This window comes from Nycticebus coucang, chromosome 9 (assembly GCF_027406575.1).
Source record: "Nycticebus coucang isolate mNycCou1 chromosome 9, mNycCou1.pri, whole genome shotgun sequence".
Taxonomy (NCBI): Eukaryota; Metazoa; Chordata; class Mammalia; order Primates; family Lorisidae; genus Nycticebus; species Nycticebus coucang.
This window is the reverse complement of record NC_069788.1, coordinates 83,187,264-83,205,648: the sequence shown is the minus strand read 5'-3', so window position 1 is coordinate 83,205,648 and position 18,385 is coordinate 83,187,264. Positions and strand designations below refer to the sequence as shown.

The 18,385-nt window shown below is 54.0% G+C and overlaps 1 protein-coding gene and 1 long non-coding RNA gene across 13 annotated transcripts in view; both read right to left on the bottom strand.

Annotated features, from left to right (window-relative positions):
• BEGAIN (brain enriched guanylate kinase associated) overlaps nucleotides 1–18,385 on the bottom strand; it is a 43,143-nt gene that overhangs the window by 8,282 nt on the left and 16,476 nt on the right. For 7 of the 12 annotated variants that reach the window (XM_053602880.1, XM_053602881.1, XM_053602879.1 and 4 more), the window contains 3 exons: nucleotides 5,368–5,457; nucleotides 2,103–2,264; nucleotides 668–734 (listed from right to left, as the gene is read on the bottom strand). In XM_053602880.1, the coding sequence (XP_053458855.1) occupies nucleotides 668–734; nucleotides 2,103–2,264; nucleotides 5,368–5,457 (319 nt within the window). The remainder of the gene's footprint in view (nucleotides 1–667; nucleotides 735–2,102; nucleotides 2,265–5,367; nucleotides 5,458–18,385) is intronic. The other 5 variants (XM_053602887.1, XM_053602882.1, XM_053602888.1 and 2 more) reach the window with 1 other exon arrangement.
• Nucleotides 5,854–12,297, bottom strand: LOC128594249 (uncharacterized). The gene is made up of 3 exons (XR_008382521.1): nucleotides 12,185–12,297; nucleotides 11,935–11,981; nucleotides 5,854–11,877 (listed from the first exon to the last, which is right to left on the bottom strand). It is a non-coding gene; the product is annotated as an uncharacterized LOC128594249 (long non-coding RNA).

Below are 18,385 nucleotides of genomic sequence, written 5' to 3'. Positions count from 1 at the left end.
CAGAACCTCGAAGATGGACAGGTATGGAACACTTGTTTCCAACTTTCAAAATTTAAACAAGCTGGTCACCAAACTAGAAAGAGAGGGAACTTCCTTCTCCCAATGAAGGGGAGGCACAGAAACCTGTGCCCTGTCCCTCACAGGTCCTACCAGCCTGATCACTGAGAAAAAAAGGCAACACCACTGATGTTATTTGCAGGTGGTGTGACCTTGTCCACAGAGGTTGCCAGCCCCAGTGGGGCCAGGCACGAGCAGTGTTGTATTTATTCCTCAAAGTAAGAAGGGTTCCCACAAGAGGCAGAGTGGAGCTCACCCAGGGCCTGAACTGCCTCTGTTCTTCCAGGCTGGATGCCTAGGCTGGCAGGCTGAGCTGGGATTCCTGTCCCCAGGAGATGTCCTCTGTTCCACAGCCCCATTCACAAACCCTCAGGTTGGGGTGTCACATCTGCTGCTCAGACAGCACCAGGTGGCACTGGACGCAACTACTTCCTTAACCTGAAATCACCTTCCCATTCCAATAGAAAGGATGGGATGACTCAGCTGAGATTGTCAGGAAACAAGACCTGTGACCCGGCTGCTGAACAGGCCAGGAGTGTCAGCTAGGTCATCTCTTCTTCCCCACTTGCTTTAAGAGCTATGGCCCAGGGCAAGGGGCACTGAGGCTCACCATGCGGTACAGCTTGTCCTCCAGCTCCTGGTTGATCCGCTGCAGAGCCATATAGTTGCTCTGAATCCTGGAGAGGAGGCAATGGGGTCACTGCAGTGCCAGGCCTGGCCCTCCCACACCGTCACAGCCACACAGCCCCCAAGCTGCCCCCAACAGCCCTACCTGGTCGAATGTGTGCTCCTCTGCAGAAAATATCCGATTAAAGCTACCTGTGTAGAGGCCTGGTCTCCCTGTCCCTCAGACTCCTTCATCCCTCCAAAGATGACTGGGTGGGAGGGATGGGCCCCCAGTCTCTGCCACCCCCATTTCAGACTTGCTGCTTACACCCCATTCTCAAAATGTAGCCTGGCAACAGGGTGGCTGCAGGGCTGGGCAGGGATTAGGGCAGGTGTTCACTTCCCCACCCCAGGACCCCCTGGAGATAAGAAGGGAACACAAGAAACTATTGGGTCCACACTCAGAGGCAGTTTGCTCACACCTGACACGCCAGTTCTTATAAGCCTGGCTTTGGGGTTGATATGCTAGTTCAATTGCAAATCAGCAGGAAGAGTCTTAATATTGACTGGTGGGTCCCAGGGTGAGGCTGGAGATGCACTTCAACTTTGCCTGGAAGGAAAGGTGGGGCCAAGTGTTGAGGATAGGGGAATCAGGTGCTTTGTGCTTCCACTGTTGGTGGCAAGGGGACTGAGTCCATCCTCTAGACAACCATGCACAGTGCTATTGCCTCTGTCTTTCAGTGGGGAAAATTGAGGTGGAAGATGCTTAAAGCAGTTTACATGGTAGAGCTAGGACCTTAATGGAGGTCTGGGAGGTCTAACTGCACAGTCCTAGCTTGGTGTCCATACCAAAAGCCCAGCAGGACAGGCCATACAGGGAGGGACAAACAGCTCTACCCACACCACCTGATACTCTATGTATTTATGTAAAACAAACCAAGCAACAGCAAAGTTTGCATTCTCTTTGCATCTATCTTAAATGTGCAGAAGAAAAATGCTTTTAGAAAAGTTTGATGTTTAAGGGAGTCCAGTACACTATGCTTAAAGCTTTATCAACCCCCATACTGCTCAAGGGAATGGTCCCTAAATTTTGGTTCATCTCTGGGGATGGACATCGCTTTTCCCATCAGGACCCAGGGACCCAGGGTAGACCAGTCAGGTCTGGAGACCAGGTTCATGCTGCTGCCTCACCAAATATAAGGTAAGAAAGGAGTGGGATTTGGAGCCAGTTCTGAACACGTGCCTGGGAAGAGCCAGTGCCTAGCAGTATGGGTTTAAATCCTGCCTTGGTTGCTCTTGGCACAAAATGTGACTTTAGAGAAAGAGCTCACCCTCTGGAGCCTTTGGACTCCCGAGCTGGAAACGTCAACAGCCCCAGCCGGAGCAGAGCTCTGCGGGCTGCTCTCCCAGTGGCCCCGCCCCTCGCCCCGCCCCCTCACCTGCGCAGCTTCTCTGTGACCTTCTCCAGCTCCTCCTGTGCGCGCCGCAGCTCGATCTCCAGGTAGTGGCGCGTGGAGTCGAACTCTGTCTCGAGCTTCTCGAGCTTGTGCGTAGTGTAGGACAGCCGCTTGCGCAGCTCGCCCTTCTGTTCCTGCAGCGCGCTGCAACGACACGTGGCGGCCGACCGGGCCGCAGCGCTGAGCGGGGGAAACTGAGGCCCACAGGGCCAGCTGGAGCGCGCCCTGGGCCGCGCCAACATACGCACGCACACGCGCGCGCGCACACACACACACCCGTCCCTCCCCGGGGTGTCACTAGAGAGACTTACGGCCCTAGGGGGCAGGGACTCCGCACTGAGCCAGTCTGGCCCAGGCAGTTCCTTAGCCTCCACCATCATAAGTAAATTCCCATGTAGTCACCTTGGAGGAATCGACCCCAAAACCTGGTGATTGTGGTGGGGACAGTTGTTGGGGTCCTGATACAAACAGTGCCCATCAGTACCTGCCTCTCCCCCAGATGGTACAGCTTACCAGGGCCCTCATCCTTGCCCCTCCAAGCGCTAGGTGGAGACACTGAGGCCCATAGTAGCAGTGCCATGCCTAAGACCATACTTCCCTCCCGCCAACTGGCTGTGTGGCCCCAGCACACTGTGTCAGCTCTCTAGGCAGGGGAGAGGAGAGGGTTAGCAATATGCCTCAAGCTCAGGCAGTGTCCACCATGGTGGCAAGCGAAGTTGCATGCAGCATTGGAAACTCAGCAAAGCCTGGCCTGCTCAAGTTCCCCTTCCTCCAGGAAGCCTTCCAGACAGAGCTCTTGAGGTTCCATTATTTTCCACACAGAATAGGCACTCCTGGTGGCTAGCACCTAAGGATGAGGAGCCCCAGGCTCAGGAAACAGGGACAAGTAATGATTGATTCATACTTCAAAGCCACATGTCAACAATTCACTTGAACTAAAGTTGGATAAAAGTCGGGGTGGGGGATGGTGAAGGGGTGGCCATGCCTCAGGGGACCAACTGTGTACTCCCAAAGGCAGAGGCTCCACCTCCTTCTGGGTTAGAGTGAGATATGAGCCAGCAATTGGCCCCTTGAATGAGTGCACAGCTCCAGGGGACCATCTGGGGCCTATACTGTTCTAGAACTTCTGGTGGGTTTGCTGTGGAACAGGGAGATGTGGGGTGGGCAGTGTGCACTCCAAACCATGGGGTAGGAACTGGAGGGAAATTCCCAGGTGTCATGCTGGAATCCTGGGTGTGGAACGGCCAGGAACCCTGACTCTGCCTAGATGTGCTGTGGGAACTTGGGCAAGAGCCTCTGTTCTCAGGACCTCCCCAACTCAAACCTGACTGAGGGGTGTACAGGGTAGGCAAGAGGCTTCCACCCAGCACCCACCCCTACCCCTGGGCTACAATTCCCCCCAGTCACCTTGGGCAGAGCTAGCTTCAGTATTGGGCTTTATAAGTAAACCATGAGAGTTACCATGGGCATCTACCCAGCAAACCTCGATTAAGCATTCTTGGATTCCTGCCTGGGTCTGTATTTTTTTAAAAAATAAATAAAAATGAAGAGTGCTTACGTTTTTGAGAACCTCAGAGAAGGGCAGGTCTTCCCAAGAGTCAGTCCCCGAAAGAGGATGTGGAGTAACAAGTAAAGAGGGGAAGCCTTGAGGCAAAGTGCCACTGGCTGAGGTCTGCCTGCTGGGAGCGCTTTGGTTGCTGTGACCAGGCTCACAGCCTACCTCCGCCAGGCAGCCTTCTGGGACTGCCCCACCTCAAGTACCCTGTAGCCAGTCTCAGGTCTTTCCTCCCCAGTGGATGATGAGCTTCCTGGTGGGCTCCCACATCATCCAGGGCCCCCACTGCAGGCACAGTATCCCAGGCTGGGGTGGGCAGCAGCCCCTGAATTTGGTTGTTCCCTACAAGGCCTGTAGGTCTATACACAGCCCTCAGTCACAGGACACAGGCAGAGTCTCCATCATGGGACAAAAGTAAAGGCATCATCATACCCTGGGCCCTTGCTTTTCTGAGCCCTGCACCCCCAGATCACTGTACCCCTTCACCCAGTCGTACTATCACCCCAGTATCCATGGGGCACCCCACGGACCCACAGCTCCCACTAGAACCTCTCAGAGCCAGTGACTTCCCCTCCCCCACTGCAGGCCCCACTCTCCTCCCAGCTTGGCTTCGACCCACTGTCACTTAGACTGCCCCACTCCTGACGTAACCTAGGCTGCATCCTCCTGAAACAGACTCGTTGTCATGCTCTCTCCTTCCCACTGTACCCCTTTCCCATTCTGTTTTGCCACTGTAGACAAACATGGCCCCTGCCCAGGGAGCCTGCAGCTTCCAGGCGAGACAGACAGTAAGCAAAGAGAAGCTGACTCCCAGGCTCACTTACCCCAGGTCCTGTCTTTACCATGTCTTCCCCCTATTTTTGCTGCTCAGCCATCAGGCTGCAGACCCACTGACCTAGCCCGGTTGCTCCTTGGGTCCCTGGCCTGCACTTGCAATACCCTCCATTCTCAGGCGGAATCCCCTCTACCAGCCACACAAGGACCCTTCCCAGCTCCCCAGCTCCAGTCAGGGCCTCCTTGGGCTCCACAGTCCCCTACCATGCCAGCTGACCACTGACCTCTCTACCCAATCCTCAGGCATCTCTCACTTAGTTGTCCAAAACAGACTACATCAACCATGCTTCCCACCCTAGGGTGGGCGGGGTGACCCCTCCTTGCCCCTCACAGCAGGTCACTAAGTCCTGGGGGTTCAGCTCAGCAGTCTCTGCCTCTTGCCCTGGGTAAGGATGTGGCCTGCCAGGTACAGAGTTAGATCAGGGGTCTCGGGCATCTAGAAACAGCCCAACAGAGGCAAAGGGAGGGTGTGGAGCTGGGCCTGGGGGCTTGGGAAGCCCTGCTGAGACTGCTGTCTGGTGAGGTCACTTTGCTTCCAGAAGCATCCTGGAGAGTTAAATTGGGACCGAGCCTAACGTCTGTGTGTGTATGTTCTTGGTTCCCTCCTTGCCCATGGGAAGCCCCTAACAGGGAAGAGTGACAAGCTCATTGAGTATAAGACCTGAGGAAGCGGCCTCCGATCACCCACAGTGGTCGGAGGCCAAGGCTAGACCATGAGAATGATGTGCTGCCCACCTAGGAGACCTTCCCTCCCTGGGTCTCCCCATCCATGTCAGGAGTTGGATGTAGACATGGGAGGAATGTCTGGGGACAGACGCAGAAGCACCGAGGAGTCGGGGGAGAAAACAGGTATGTTACCTGTCCCAGAGCGAGGGCGAGGACCTGGCCAATCGGCCCGGCAGGACTCGGGGCTGCCCGAGGCACGAGGGCACCCAGGGGCTGCGCAGCCTGTGGGCAAAGAGGACAGAGCTGCTCAGAATGGTGGGGGTGGGCAGGGTCAGGGCCACACCAGGCCCACCATTGGGCACACAGCCATAGCCCCTTGGCTGGGCTAAGAGAGATGGGGAATCTGTCCCCACCATCCCCAAAAACTTGTCATCTGTAAGGCAACAGGGGCAGAGGGGGCTGAGGAACCAGGGAAAGGGACCCCAGCTTGTGCACCTGCCAGCCCTCACTGAAGGGTCCAAGCACAGTGATGGTACTTTTGCCTGGTGCCTCTCTTTGGTGTCCTGTCTCACCACCAGGGGGTGGGTGAAGTTCCTGAAGTCAGTCTACCTCTGGCCCTTGGTCACAGTCACTGGACACAGGGGTGGGCAGGTTCTGGGTCTTTCAGGGCTGTAACAGCACTGTGTTCCTGTCTAGTGACTGGTCCTGGTGTGCAGAGCTCAGTGGTCAGGAGGATAGAGGGACAGCAAGTCTCTGCCAGCCCCTCTCCCCTTCATCTTTGCTGGAAAGCCACAATGGCTGATGTATGGAGAGGTAGTTGGGAATATCCACTAGGCTGTGGGACACGGTGAGTGTTAGGAGCCCAGGGCCCACTTCATCCTCTCCTGGGACCTCTGGGACAGTAGATGGATATGAGGCAGGACATAGGTCTGGCCTGGCTCTGTTATGGTACTGCCCTGCTGGAGGAGCCTTAGACATGTGTCTGCTTGGTTGTCCCCTTCCTGGAGTCTCTTAGGGGACCAGCCAAAGGACTGGCAGAGACTTGTATGTGGTGAGGCTCAGGCTGTTTTGCTGGTCCTGGGGTCAAAGCCAGAGCTCTGATCTCTGCTGAGAGGGGCTCATACCATCAATAAAGGTTCTGATGCTGCACTAGAAACCTGGCTTCCGAAGAATGCTTAAAGACACGGGCGGATGAGTGTGTTAAGAGAAAGAGCTATATAATCCTATTTAAAAAAAAAAAACTGCATACAGATAGCCACAAACAATAATAGAAGCAAAGAAATGTTAATTTCTTTAACATTGTTATGTCTGAGTGGTGGGATACTGGGTAATTTAAATTTTTTCTTTATACTTTTCTGGATTTGTCATATTTTTTACAGTGAAGATGAAAAATCAGAAAAATGTACTAAGGATCAAATTTGGGTACAAAAAAAAAAAAAAGAGAGAGAGCATGAGAGAGAATCACCATAACCATGGATTTTTTGGGCTGAGGGAAAGCTCTTGGCCTGGGTTGTGAGCCCTGCTTCTCTGAGCCTCGGTTTCCTCATCTGTAAAATGGGACCTTCTCTGAGCTTCTCTGTTGATCTCTGCTTCTATGAGCCTCGGTTTCCTCATCTGTAAAATGGGACCTGTGTCCCAATTTCCTGAGCTGATCTGCAGAGACAAGCAGGAGCTGGGGCCCCAAAATACTGTGGGGCTGACGGGGTGGTGGGATGGGGCAGTGGTTTGGCCTCTGGTTGAATTGGACTTTGTAATTCTGGTCCCAGCATCCACTCTCAGGAAATGTCCCCAGTGCTTCTGCCTGAGCAGAGAACAGGGCAAGTTGGGGCTTCCTTCAACAGCAGCTGGAAACAACTGGCCTGTCGTCAGTGGCTTGAGCGAAGCCACCAATTCCCATGGGCTCCCCCTTCCCAGCCCTTGTCAATGAGTCCCCACCCCTACAGGACCAGGGGGCACTCATGGAAGGTGAGGTTCCAGTAGAGTGACAGCTCAGAGTAGAAAGGAGACTTGGAACCACAGGGAAACTGAGGCCCAGGGAAGGGGCAGAACTTTCAGAGACACAGCCTGTTGGGGGCAGAGCTGTGACTTCACTGGGCTCTGACTCTGGTTCCTTGGGGCATTTATTAAGCATTACTGAAATTGTTTTGAGCCAGGTAACCACATGTGGATGGAAATTCCCATTCCCAGCTTACAGTTGAAAAAACTGTGGCCCAGGGAGTTTAAGCAAAAGGCCCAAGATTGCAGAGCAAGTCTTGGTGAAGAAGAGACAAAACCCAGGTATTTTAGGCCTTCCTAAGGCTGCTATCCCCCTCCTTGGCACCCCTGTAAGTGGTCCCTCTACTGGTGCCAGCACTGTGCCTGCTGTAGGAGAGCTGCACTTGCCAAAGTATTTTGAAAGGAGAGTAGACATGCTCTGTGAGACAGCAGAAAAGGGAATTAACTGCTTCCCACTTGGCTTCCCCTAAACCCCAGTCAGCAGAGCCAACTATTGCCCCAGAGGGAGATTGCAGAGCCATGTAAGCCACAGGGATGACCAGTCTTGGTGTCACCCCCAACTGCAGACAGGGTGCCACCCTCCTGCTCCTGCTGGCAGAAGGGCCTAGTGGCCACTGGGCAGATAGATGGACAGAGGGTTGGCTTGGGCCATCAAGGCTGAACTGCCCTGAGACTGGCCTTGGTCATCCCAGGCTACATTTGTGGACATGGGTGTCCTCACATGGAGGAGAGGTGCTAACTGGGCCCTGTGTGTCTCTCTGGACCTCAACAGAAGCCAGAAGCATGTTCTGTTTATCCATAGCAGCCTTGCATCCTAGAGGGCAGCTGGGGAACAGCACTGTCAGCAGATGTCCACCTTCCTCCCCCAGGAAGTGGCTTCGAGGGCTGTGGGGACGAGGTCATTGGGGTTGAGGGTGGAGATTGGGACATTCAGGGTGTGCCCTGGGGCCTGCTGGGCCTGGGGGAGGAAGCTCATATGAGTTCCAGGTGGAAACCCTTCCCGGCTCCATGGTATACTAGGGACACAGAAGCTGGGGGCTCAGAGAGTGCTAGTGAGGTTTCTGGGGGACAGAGAGGCACCCTGGAGGCCAGCAGCTCCCATCCTTCCAGAGTGCCCTGCCAGTTCCTTATTATGATGACAGGTGGGGCAAGGTTGAGGGCATCACTGTCCCATGGTCAGCCAAAGGCCCAAGAGCCACTCTAGCCTGTGTCTCATGATCTGTGATCTGTGGGCACAGCCTCTGTCTTCCCTGGCCTTCTGCTCCCAGCCTGGCTCCACAGTCATGCTTCAGCAAAGCCAAATTGCTACTCGTCCTTTACCTGCTACGGGCAGTTTCTCATCCCAGTGACTTTGTCCCTGTGTCCCCTCTGCAAGGATCTCACTTGCTCCCTCCAGCTCTAGGTTAACTCCTTTCCACCCAGCATCAAGGGCCCCCTTCTGTCTCTTGCCCATCCCCTTGGTGCCTCTGCTCCCTCCTGCCTAGATGAGAGTCAGGAGATACAGCTGGAAACATTTCAATAGTTGGCTCTGCTGACTGGGGTTTAGGAGAAGCCAGCTTGCTCATCTTCTCCTGTCCCCTTACTCTGCCACGGCAGGAACATGTGCTGGCAGATGGCACTTCATGTCCTGCCCACCTCAGTGAGTGGGCAGACCCAGGGTGTGGCCAGGGCCAGGGCAACACAGGCCAACCCTGGCAGGTAGACAAGGCTGTGGCAGAGTCACCCTGGACCAAGGCGCACACTGTGCTGCCTGTTTAAAATATGCCCTTCCCTGTCACTCTGTTCACCTTCTCCAGGAAGGCCTCCCTAAACTCCCTCTCACTGGGCCAGGAGCCAGCTTCTTTTCTATCCCTGCCCTGGTCCTACAATGCAGAGGGTTGTCCCTGAGTACAGGGGCTGTGTCTGCTCCTCTTCCTCAGGGTCCCAGTGCCAGAAACAAGACTGGCAACAAAGCAGGGCCAACTGGCCATGTGCTGGACATGTCCATGGCCTCTAGCAAGCCTGAGCCTCAGTAGAGCACAGCTAGCTCTGAGCTGCCAACAGGCTCATTAGGAGAAGGCCCAAGGACTATGACTTCCAGAGGGGAAGAGAGATAAATAGCTGGGGGTACGAGGAGGGTGGGTGGGGCAGAGGCACCTAGGACAGCAGGCTATCATCCCTGGGCATCCCTCCATGCCTACTCTCTGCAAGTCAGGGCCCACCAGTGTTCCCACTGTTCTGCATCCCACCTGGATTTCAGATGTAGAACCTGAGCCCTGAGTAGCCATATGACTCAAATATCATACCTGAGTCAGGGCAGGCCAAACCCAGGCCTCACCCTCCTGCTCCAGTAAAGGGTCTACAGAGAGGAGATGAACAGGTGATGCATTGGCTCCAGAGCCCTGGGAGTAGGGCTCAGGAGCATGAGGAATATGGGGCCCCAGCACTGAGCCTGGCACACACAGTACACAACCAACACTTGCTGAAACTATGGCAGACCAAAGAGGAGGGCCTGCTGTGCTGGAGGTGGGGGACAGGAATCAGGCCCAGCTCCCAGACCAACTTTATTGCCCACTGTGCCTTCCTCAGGGCCAGACCCCTGCCATAATCCCACTTCCGACACCTAACTCTCTTTCCAGCTTATGCCCTCTGATGCCCCCTCATTCTATCGATGCTGCCAATGCTCACAGCCCTTCGCTTGTCCTCACTTGGAAGCCAATGAATGCATTCCCATCTCTCTATTGTACTAATGGGGCAAAATCCCACCCTGCTTAGGGCCACCTATCATATACAACAGGAAAATGCATGCTGAGTGGATGGGCCTCAATTTCTGCTCCTCCAGGAATCTCACCACATCCCTGTTCCCTTCCTTCCCAACTTGCCTGGAAAGTGACTTCACACCTACTTGCTGCTTCTCCACCTCCCAACACCTCCTCCCCATCCCCACTCACAGCGGCTGACCTTGCTTCCTTTTCCTCTGAGAAAATGAAAACATCCAAAGGGAACTTCCACAGATGCCACTGCCACGTTACCCACCTACCAGCATCTGCCCTGACACCTGGCAATGCTGCCTGTTACTACAGACAGCTTGCTGAGCATCCCTCCACCTGGGCCTGCCTGCCCTCTGCCAGCTCTAGGCAAAATTATAGCTAGTCCCCTCTGGTTCCTGAACCATCAATGTCTCCCTGTCTTCCAGATCATTCCCACCAGCATATGAAAATGAGGTTACTTTCCCCATAGTAAAAACAACCCTCACTTCACTCTCCAGGTACTACCCCTATTCTCTGCTCTACGGAACTGCTATCTGAACTTGCTACCTCTGTGTCCTCACTACTTGCTTGCCAAGACCAATGCCCATCGGACTGGTTCTTGCTAGTCTCTTCTCAGTCCTCACTTGACCTGGGCCCCTGCAGCAAGTGGCATGGCCAATGCCTCCCTCCTCCTACAAACACCACCTTCACCCGTCCCCACTGGCTGTCCTGTGCCAGTGGGGTGCTTCTCATCTCCCCAGTCCTCTAATATTAGCATCTCCCCTTCTATGTGTGCACTCACTCTGCAGTCACCCCATTTCTCTGCCAAGGATGCCCATGTTCACATCCAAGCCTCCCTGACTCAGGGCAGCACATCATTCCTGGGCCTCTGTCTCAGGGCAGCACAGACCTATAGTGCCTAGCTGCTCTCTGATTACCCTTCCTAAATCCACAGCCTCACTTTCCCCCTCACATCTCATAAGACCAGTCCTCTCCCCATACCTGAAGGCAGCCCTGACTCCTTTTATTCTCTTCCCTGTCCTCCCAAGTGGCAGCAAATCCACTGCAGGAGCCTTGCCTTCTGCCATGCCACCCACCACTCAGGGCACTGGGGATGTGGCGATCAGGAATGGGTCCAGGGTCAGCCAGCAGACAGAAGGCCCTGGGCATGGGCTGGATGATGATCATGTCTGATCCTCATCCTACGGGTGCTGGGGACCCCTGAGGGTGTTTCATGCTGAGAAGACTGGAAGTCAGCTTGGGTCCCTCTGGTGGGTGAGCCAGGAGCAGGGAGCCTACGAAAGGCTATCTCAGGAGGGTCAAATTGAGCTACCTGGTGGACGGAGGAGCAACCCCCTGTCTCCATTATGTCTCCTTGGGCACCGCTGCCCAGTCTCCTCCTTCCCAGCACCCAGCCTGGCATAAATGATCATCTGCTTCTCTGCCTATCTCCCCTCTAAAGGAAGGTGGGGTTGCCTGTAGGATGGGGCTAGGTTTACATTGGCCCTGGACCACACCCCTCCCCAATCAACCCAGAGCCAGTGTTCAGAAGAGGATGGGAAGCCATATGACCAAAGGGCCAGCCCCACAGTCAAGGATAAGCTCTCCGCAGGGCCCTTAAATTAACCTCCCAATGCCTGCCACCTCCCTTGCAGCCCAGGTGAGAAGGGGCTACAATTTAAACCTTTGATTATCAGATTCATTACTGGCCACCAAGGAACTCACACTGACTTTGCTAACTTGACCACCCCACCAGCCTCCTCACCACTGCAAACAGACGTGGTCAAACTTATTAATTGCATTGGGCAGGAGGCCTGTTTTCTGAATTTCTGGGGATCATGAAAGCAGATCAGGGCTATGGGATGCTGATTGGTGGTCTTGGACTGCTGGGCATGGAGAAGTTTGCCCCATCCCTGGCTGCTGTCACGCCCCTGGGCCTTTCTGGGATGCCCTAGGTCCTGGCTGGTCCCCCCCTTACCTGCTCCTGTACACACACACACACACACACACACACACACACACACACACCCCTTACCTGCTCCTGTACACACACACACACACACACACACCCCTTACCTGCTCCTGTACACACACACACACACACACCCCTTACCTGCTCCTACACACACACACACACACACACCCCTTACCTGCTCCTGTACACACACACACACACACCCCTTACCTGCTCCTGTACACACACACACACACACACCCCTTACCTGCTCCTGTACACACACACACACGCACACACACACCCCTTACCTGCTCCTGTACACACACACACACACACACACACACACCCACGACAGCCCCCCAAGGGCAAAACCCAGTCTTGAATAAAAGGTCTGCTGCTATGATGACAGACTTTAGTTATCAGCCAAGAGATGGAGTCAGGGCTCCCTAAACTCTCCTCTAGCTATGTCTGGGGTGCCCCCATTGCTGCACCAGCTCTATGAGAGTAGAGGGGCCACCCAATTGAGTGGCCTGGGTGTGAGGGGGCCCTCTTGCCTAAGAGATGATGGCTGACTGAGCACTTTCTAACCTCAGCACTCTTCCCTGCCACAGGCTGCTTGGGGTCCTGGGCTTGGCACCACAGGTCTTGGAGCCCTAATTTCCCAATGTAGCAATAGGGGCAGAAGCCCCAGTCAGACCCAGATGTCTTGAAATCTGGGGATTTTTCTGGTGACTCAGGAGTACCCTGGCTCCATCCTAAAACCCCACCCCCAAGTTGATACCCCCGTTGCTGCTCCAGGTTCAGATGAAGCATAGACTCAGACTCATCTGTCAGTATCTCAGGGCCCCATCTCCATCAGCCCCTCCAAACTGCCCTTGACAAGTTGCACCCTTCCTAGGCCACCAGTTCCAGAGCCTCAGTGGGCCCATCAGGGATGAGACATGAGGTGACACCCCTCAGGCCACTGAGAAGACAAGTGGGAATATCAAAGAGAGGACAGCCCAGCCTCAGTGCAGAGCTGAAGTCCAGAGACCAATAACAGTCAGGGGAGATTTTGCCTGTGGTTATGGGTGGTGGGGTGGGGTCAGCTTAATATAAGCCTGATAGGGAACTCTGACACTGCCACCACTGAGACTAGGAAAAGTACAGATAGTTGGGAGGTGCAGCAGAGCTGGCTCCACCCCCAGCTTTCTCTCATAGTCCTGACTCAGGCTGGGGCTGCATGTCACCCCCCTCCCCAACCCCACCCTGCCAAGTCCTCTCCTTCACAGTGTGAATAATGTAACCTGCCCAACGGATAGGGTAGCAGGGTCCAAGTCTCCATAACATTACCCATGTGCCAAACTCACGCCAATGTATTTAATCTTCAGAACAGCCTTCTAAGGTAGGTACTATTATTATGTCCATCTTATATATGTAGAAACTGAGAATCAGAGAGGTTCAGAAATTTGTCCAAGGCCACACAGCCTGTAAGAGGCAGACCTGTGATTCATATTTCTTAATCACATACACCATCAGGGAGGCTTTGCAGAGGAGTGAGAACTTGGCAGGCTGGGGAATAGGAGACTTTTTAAAATTAAAATTTATTTATTTACTTGTCTCACTACATTGCCTAGACTGTGCTCAAATATCTTCAAGGGCAAGGCAGAGGATGAGAAGAAAGAACAGTTCAGGTGGAGGGTCCCTTTACAATGACCTGACCCCTAAAGGAGGAAATCAAAGTGAGGCAGTCATTCACACTTTAGTGAGAATTAGTCCATCAGGCTTCCTCTAGTAGGATTGGGTTGGTTTAGAAGTGGGGTAGAGAACCTTGAAAGTGCGACACTTAGGAAGGGAGATAGGCCTGCTGGGATAGTGGTGGGTGAAGGAGACAAGAGATGGAGGGTAGAGAACCTGGGGGGAAAGGACAAGGAGATTCAGCAGCAATCCTGAAGGCAGGGACAGCAGGTGGCCAGTTACATCTCAGGATACCCCTTCTTGAATTGTCAGGTCACATGCCACAATGCAGTTAGATCCCTACCCTCAGTGAGTACCTACTACATGTCCAGAGGACTGGGATGCCACCCAGGACAGGGGACTGCCTAGAGGGAGTATGCAGCCTACTCCTCCCCCACACCTCCCATCTCAGGTGCCAGAATGCCATCCTCACTTCCAGTTGCTCAGGCCCAAAACACCCTGGTCATCTCTGATGCCCCCCTCCCTTCACACTCTATATCTGCCTGTCAGCAAATCCTGTTCATTCAATTTTCCAACACATCCAAACCTGACACCTTCTCCCCACCTCCACAGCCAGTCTGGCCCTTGTCACTTCTTGCAGGTGACTTTTGCCCTTCTGTGTGCTCTGTCTGGAACTCCCCTCAGCTGCTCCCTTGGTTCCCAGGCCTTGGGCCAGGGGACCTGCTCAGGAGCCTCCTGAGGCCTCACTACATTCCTCTCTGTTTGTCCCCTAGCACCTGTCACTATAATATTTACTTTAAGAAGTTTTTTGTCCCCCTAACTGGAAGATCTTTGCCTGTGTTGGTCATTTTGGTAACCCTAGGGCTTACAATAGCCTCTGGCAAATAGTAATGCTTAATAAATAGCTTAATAGTAATGCTAAATATTAATGCTTAATATGTGCTAGATACATGATCAATGAACAAATTAAACAGCAGTGACAACCCAATGGATCCAGGCCAGGTAGGGTAGGATATCATCAACCTGGCAGTATATGAGTGAGTAGTCAAAGAATCCAGACCCAATATTGGTGTCCTTATGCAAAAAAAAAAAAAAGAGTCCAACTTCAACCTCAAACCAAAACCACACAAAACCAGTTCCAAATGGAATGAAAGCTAATAACTTCATGACATTAGAAGGGTTCTGTAAGCAAGACACCAAAAAACTTCAATCAAAAGTGAAAGGCTAAGACATTCTACAAAATTAAAATTAAGAACTTCTGTTCATCCATCAAAGAGCCATTTAAAGAGAAGCAAGCGGCCACGGGAGGTGTATCTGTCACACACAGAGAGACCACATGAGGAGCTCCCGCATATCAATGAGGAAGTTAGCACCTTGCCAGGAAGTGATCACAGACTTCACCAGAGAGGAAGCCCAGATGCGCAGTAATCCAGGAAAGTGCGGTTAGGGCCACTGAGCGCGTGCACCACGCCCACCCCCTGACGCTGCTGGCGGGATAGTGACCAAGAGAAACACTTTGGAGAGTCTGGCCTTATCTTCCGAAGTTGATTACACATGCATGCCCCGCGCACCGAGGAACGTCAGGTACGCCAGCAGTTCTGCTCCCGCTCCCGCTCCCGTTCCCGCTGCCGGGGTACACAAGCAGAAATACAGCACGGGAATGCCCACGGCAGCTCTCTCTCCAGGGATCCCGGCTGGAGGCTGCCCAGCCATCAGTCAGTGAATAAACGGACTGCAGGAAAATCACTCAAAAACGTCTTTCACCAAGACAATTGGCAACGGACAGCTCCACAGATCACCACAGGGACTCTCACAGAGTGTTCCTGGTGAAAAAAGCCAACTCCTAAGACTGAATGAGCCCATGAATGAGGTCCTAAATCAGGGGAAACGAAACTGTCTTGCTTTGGGGCACTCACTTAGGTGACAAAACCCTGAAGAAATCAAGGAGCCACTTATCACAAAGTCAGGATCCTTGTGACCTCTGGGGAGCAGGAGGGAGCTGTGTTTGGGGAAAGGTCTTGGGGGATCTAGGGATTCTAGTAACGTTGAACTTCTTGATCTGGGTGCTGGTCACAGCGTGGCCGTTCTAAACTTAATCGCTAAACTGTGCAGATATTTATTAACTCCTCAGCATGCCCATCATAGATCACAACTTTGAAAAACTGTATTTTAGGAAGAAGCTGTGGACTCCTGAAGGAATGTCTCTGAGCTTCCTGAGCTGCTTCTTCACCCCAGGCATCAGGAGAAGCGGAGGGAAGAGAGGGAACAAGGGAAGGGAGGGAACGGAAGCTCAAACAGAGAAAGGGGCTCGCCCAGAGGCACACAGCAGGAGGCAAGGCAGTAGACCTAGTGCAGAGGAGGGGAGAGGAGAGGATTAATCTGAGGGATTAGAGGCGCAGCCGCTCCAAGCACACAGCCAGCCAGCCGGGAGTCAGTAATATCCACAAACATTTGAAAATCACAGAATAGTTTTTCAAACAGTTAGAGGCAGGATAGCTGGGCACGGGGGGAGGGAAGTCAAGGGACAAGAGGACCAGGCCATCACTTGGTGTGTGTGTATGCTTACTACATGACACCTGGGCCCAGGGGAGCCCTACTGTATGCCAGCCCCAGCCAGGCACTGGGGCTGCAAAAGATCCAGGAGTCAGACCCAGGCTCTGCTCTCAGGAGTGCACCAGGGCACTGGAGAGGATGGAGGACACACCACATGACAGTGAGAGTCCCACCCGACCTCCAGTCTCCACCCCTCACCTGTCTCCCTGAACATCAAGCCCTCAGGCCTTTGGACCACTCGGAAGGTGGCCTATCTGTGCTTGCAAATTCCTATTCATCCTTCAAGCCTGGGCTCCAGAGTCCTTAATTCCTGGAAGTTCTCTCCAATACCCCAGGCCAGTGTCCCTACCTGAGACCACAGAGCATTCTGGGCAGACCCCACTGTACAGTCCCGCTAGCCTGGGAGGGTCTGTTGTGGGCCTGTAACCACTGCCCTGGAGGATGGTCTGGGTCTTGCTGCACTTTTACACCCAGTGCAGGGCCTGGTGCACTGAGGGCACCTGAGGCCACCTGGGAGGGAGGGGTGAGAGGGTCTGGAAAGACACAGGGAAGAAAAAAGTGACAGGGAGGCAAAGAGTTTGTCATGTGGGTAAGAGGCAGGGGGAGGGCATTCTTGGCAGAAGGGACATCCTGAGCAAAGGTAGAGAGGCATGAAGATGACAGCTTTAGGGACTTGGAAGTGGGACCACACTGAGGGTTGGGAATCAGGCAGAGGTGCCAGGGCTGGGGGACCCCCCAGAGATATACATGACCACAAAATAGTCACTGAGGGCCACAATGCCAGTGGGCTACAGAGTCCTTTTGCTCATGCGGTAAATATGTACAGGACTGTCCCTAGAGCCAAGGTGGGCTCCAGGCCCCAGGGTGTCAAGGAGAGCTCAGGCCAGACACACTGGCCCAGCCTGTAATACACAGAGACTGCTCTCTAGGGGCTAGGACCTGACCATAAGGTCATCCCTCTGGGCACTCCAGGATCCTTTCAGTTGTATTAAGTAGTATGTCTCTCTTGCCTGAGGAACTGGCAGCTGTACAGTCTGATGTCCCCTAGGGGGCCTGCTTGGGGCCAGGTCCCAGGACAGGTGCTTCAGCTACAGGCAGGGGCTCAGTCATTCCCCAGTATCTCTGCAACCTGGAGGTGGTTAGGACACCCAATCTACAGAGGAGGAAACTGAGGCAAGGGTTAGGAGTTTGCTAGGGACTAGGTCTGTGAGATCCCAAACCCTGTGACTTTCCTGTGGGAAGCCATGCTGACCAACTTCCCTGACCCCCTAGGCCTGTTGATCCTGGACCCCAGACACTAAATGCAGGTCAGAAGCCCACTGGGGCAGCCCCTGAACTGACCAGGACAGAATGGTCTGGAAAGGACTTGAGGCAGCTCTGAAAACACTAAGGGAGAGAGGAAGAGAAAGGCAAGGTAGCATCTGCCCCACCCCCACCTCCCTACCCCCCACCCATCCCCACCCACCACAGCAGGCCCCACCATTGGCCCTAGCCTTCACCACACCGCCCACCTGGAGGAGAAATGTGCATTGCCTTCGGCAGCCCAGGCTGGATCTACCCACCTGGCACGTCTGTGCCCTCAACCAGACTGGGTCACATATCTGTCCCCAGTGCCTGGCACACAGGGGTGCTTAAGAGCAAGGGGAAGGAGTGAAAGAGAAAGAATCACAGTAGGGACCCCTCAGGTTTGGCTTCAGGGCACCTTAAGGATGTTACCTTTTTCTCAAGTCTAAACTGAGTTAAGCAATGTCCCCTCCCCCACAGGGAGACCAACCCAAGTGGGGATACTGGTGAAAAGTGGAGTGCCAGGGAAGGCCTGGTCTGGGGTCAGACCCTGGGTTTGGGTCTGGATCATCCATGTGAGCACAGCCAAGGCTGCCACTCTCTGGGCATCACTGCCCCCACCTGGTCCTTGGCCATGACCATGACAAGGTGGGCCTGGCTGATATCAGATTTTGGGTCTGAGGTCCTACCTCAGACACTGGACACCTTCCCCCAGCCCTGAACATGTTGGTCCTGATCCTGGGGGACACACAGGAACACTGCACTGCAGCTTAATGGCCCAGGAGATGGCTCTGCTCTGAGTGTCCAGCCTGGGGTTCTGTGCGAGCCCATCTGTCCCCAGGCTCCCACCTAGGTGTTTCCAAGTCACCCACTGCACTAAGGGTCAGCTAGGAAGGCCCTGGACCCCTCTTCCCTAGATCTGGGCCAAGCCTGGGTTCTGTTGGGTCTCTTCTCCTTTGGGGAATGAGTGAACTCGCTATCCACAATCCTCTCCATGAATGACAATTCTGGACTC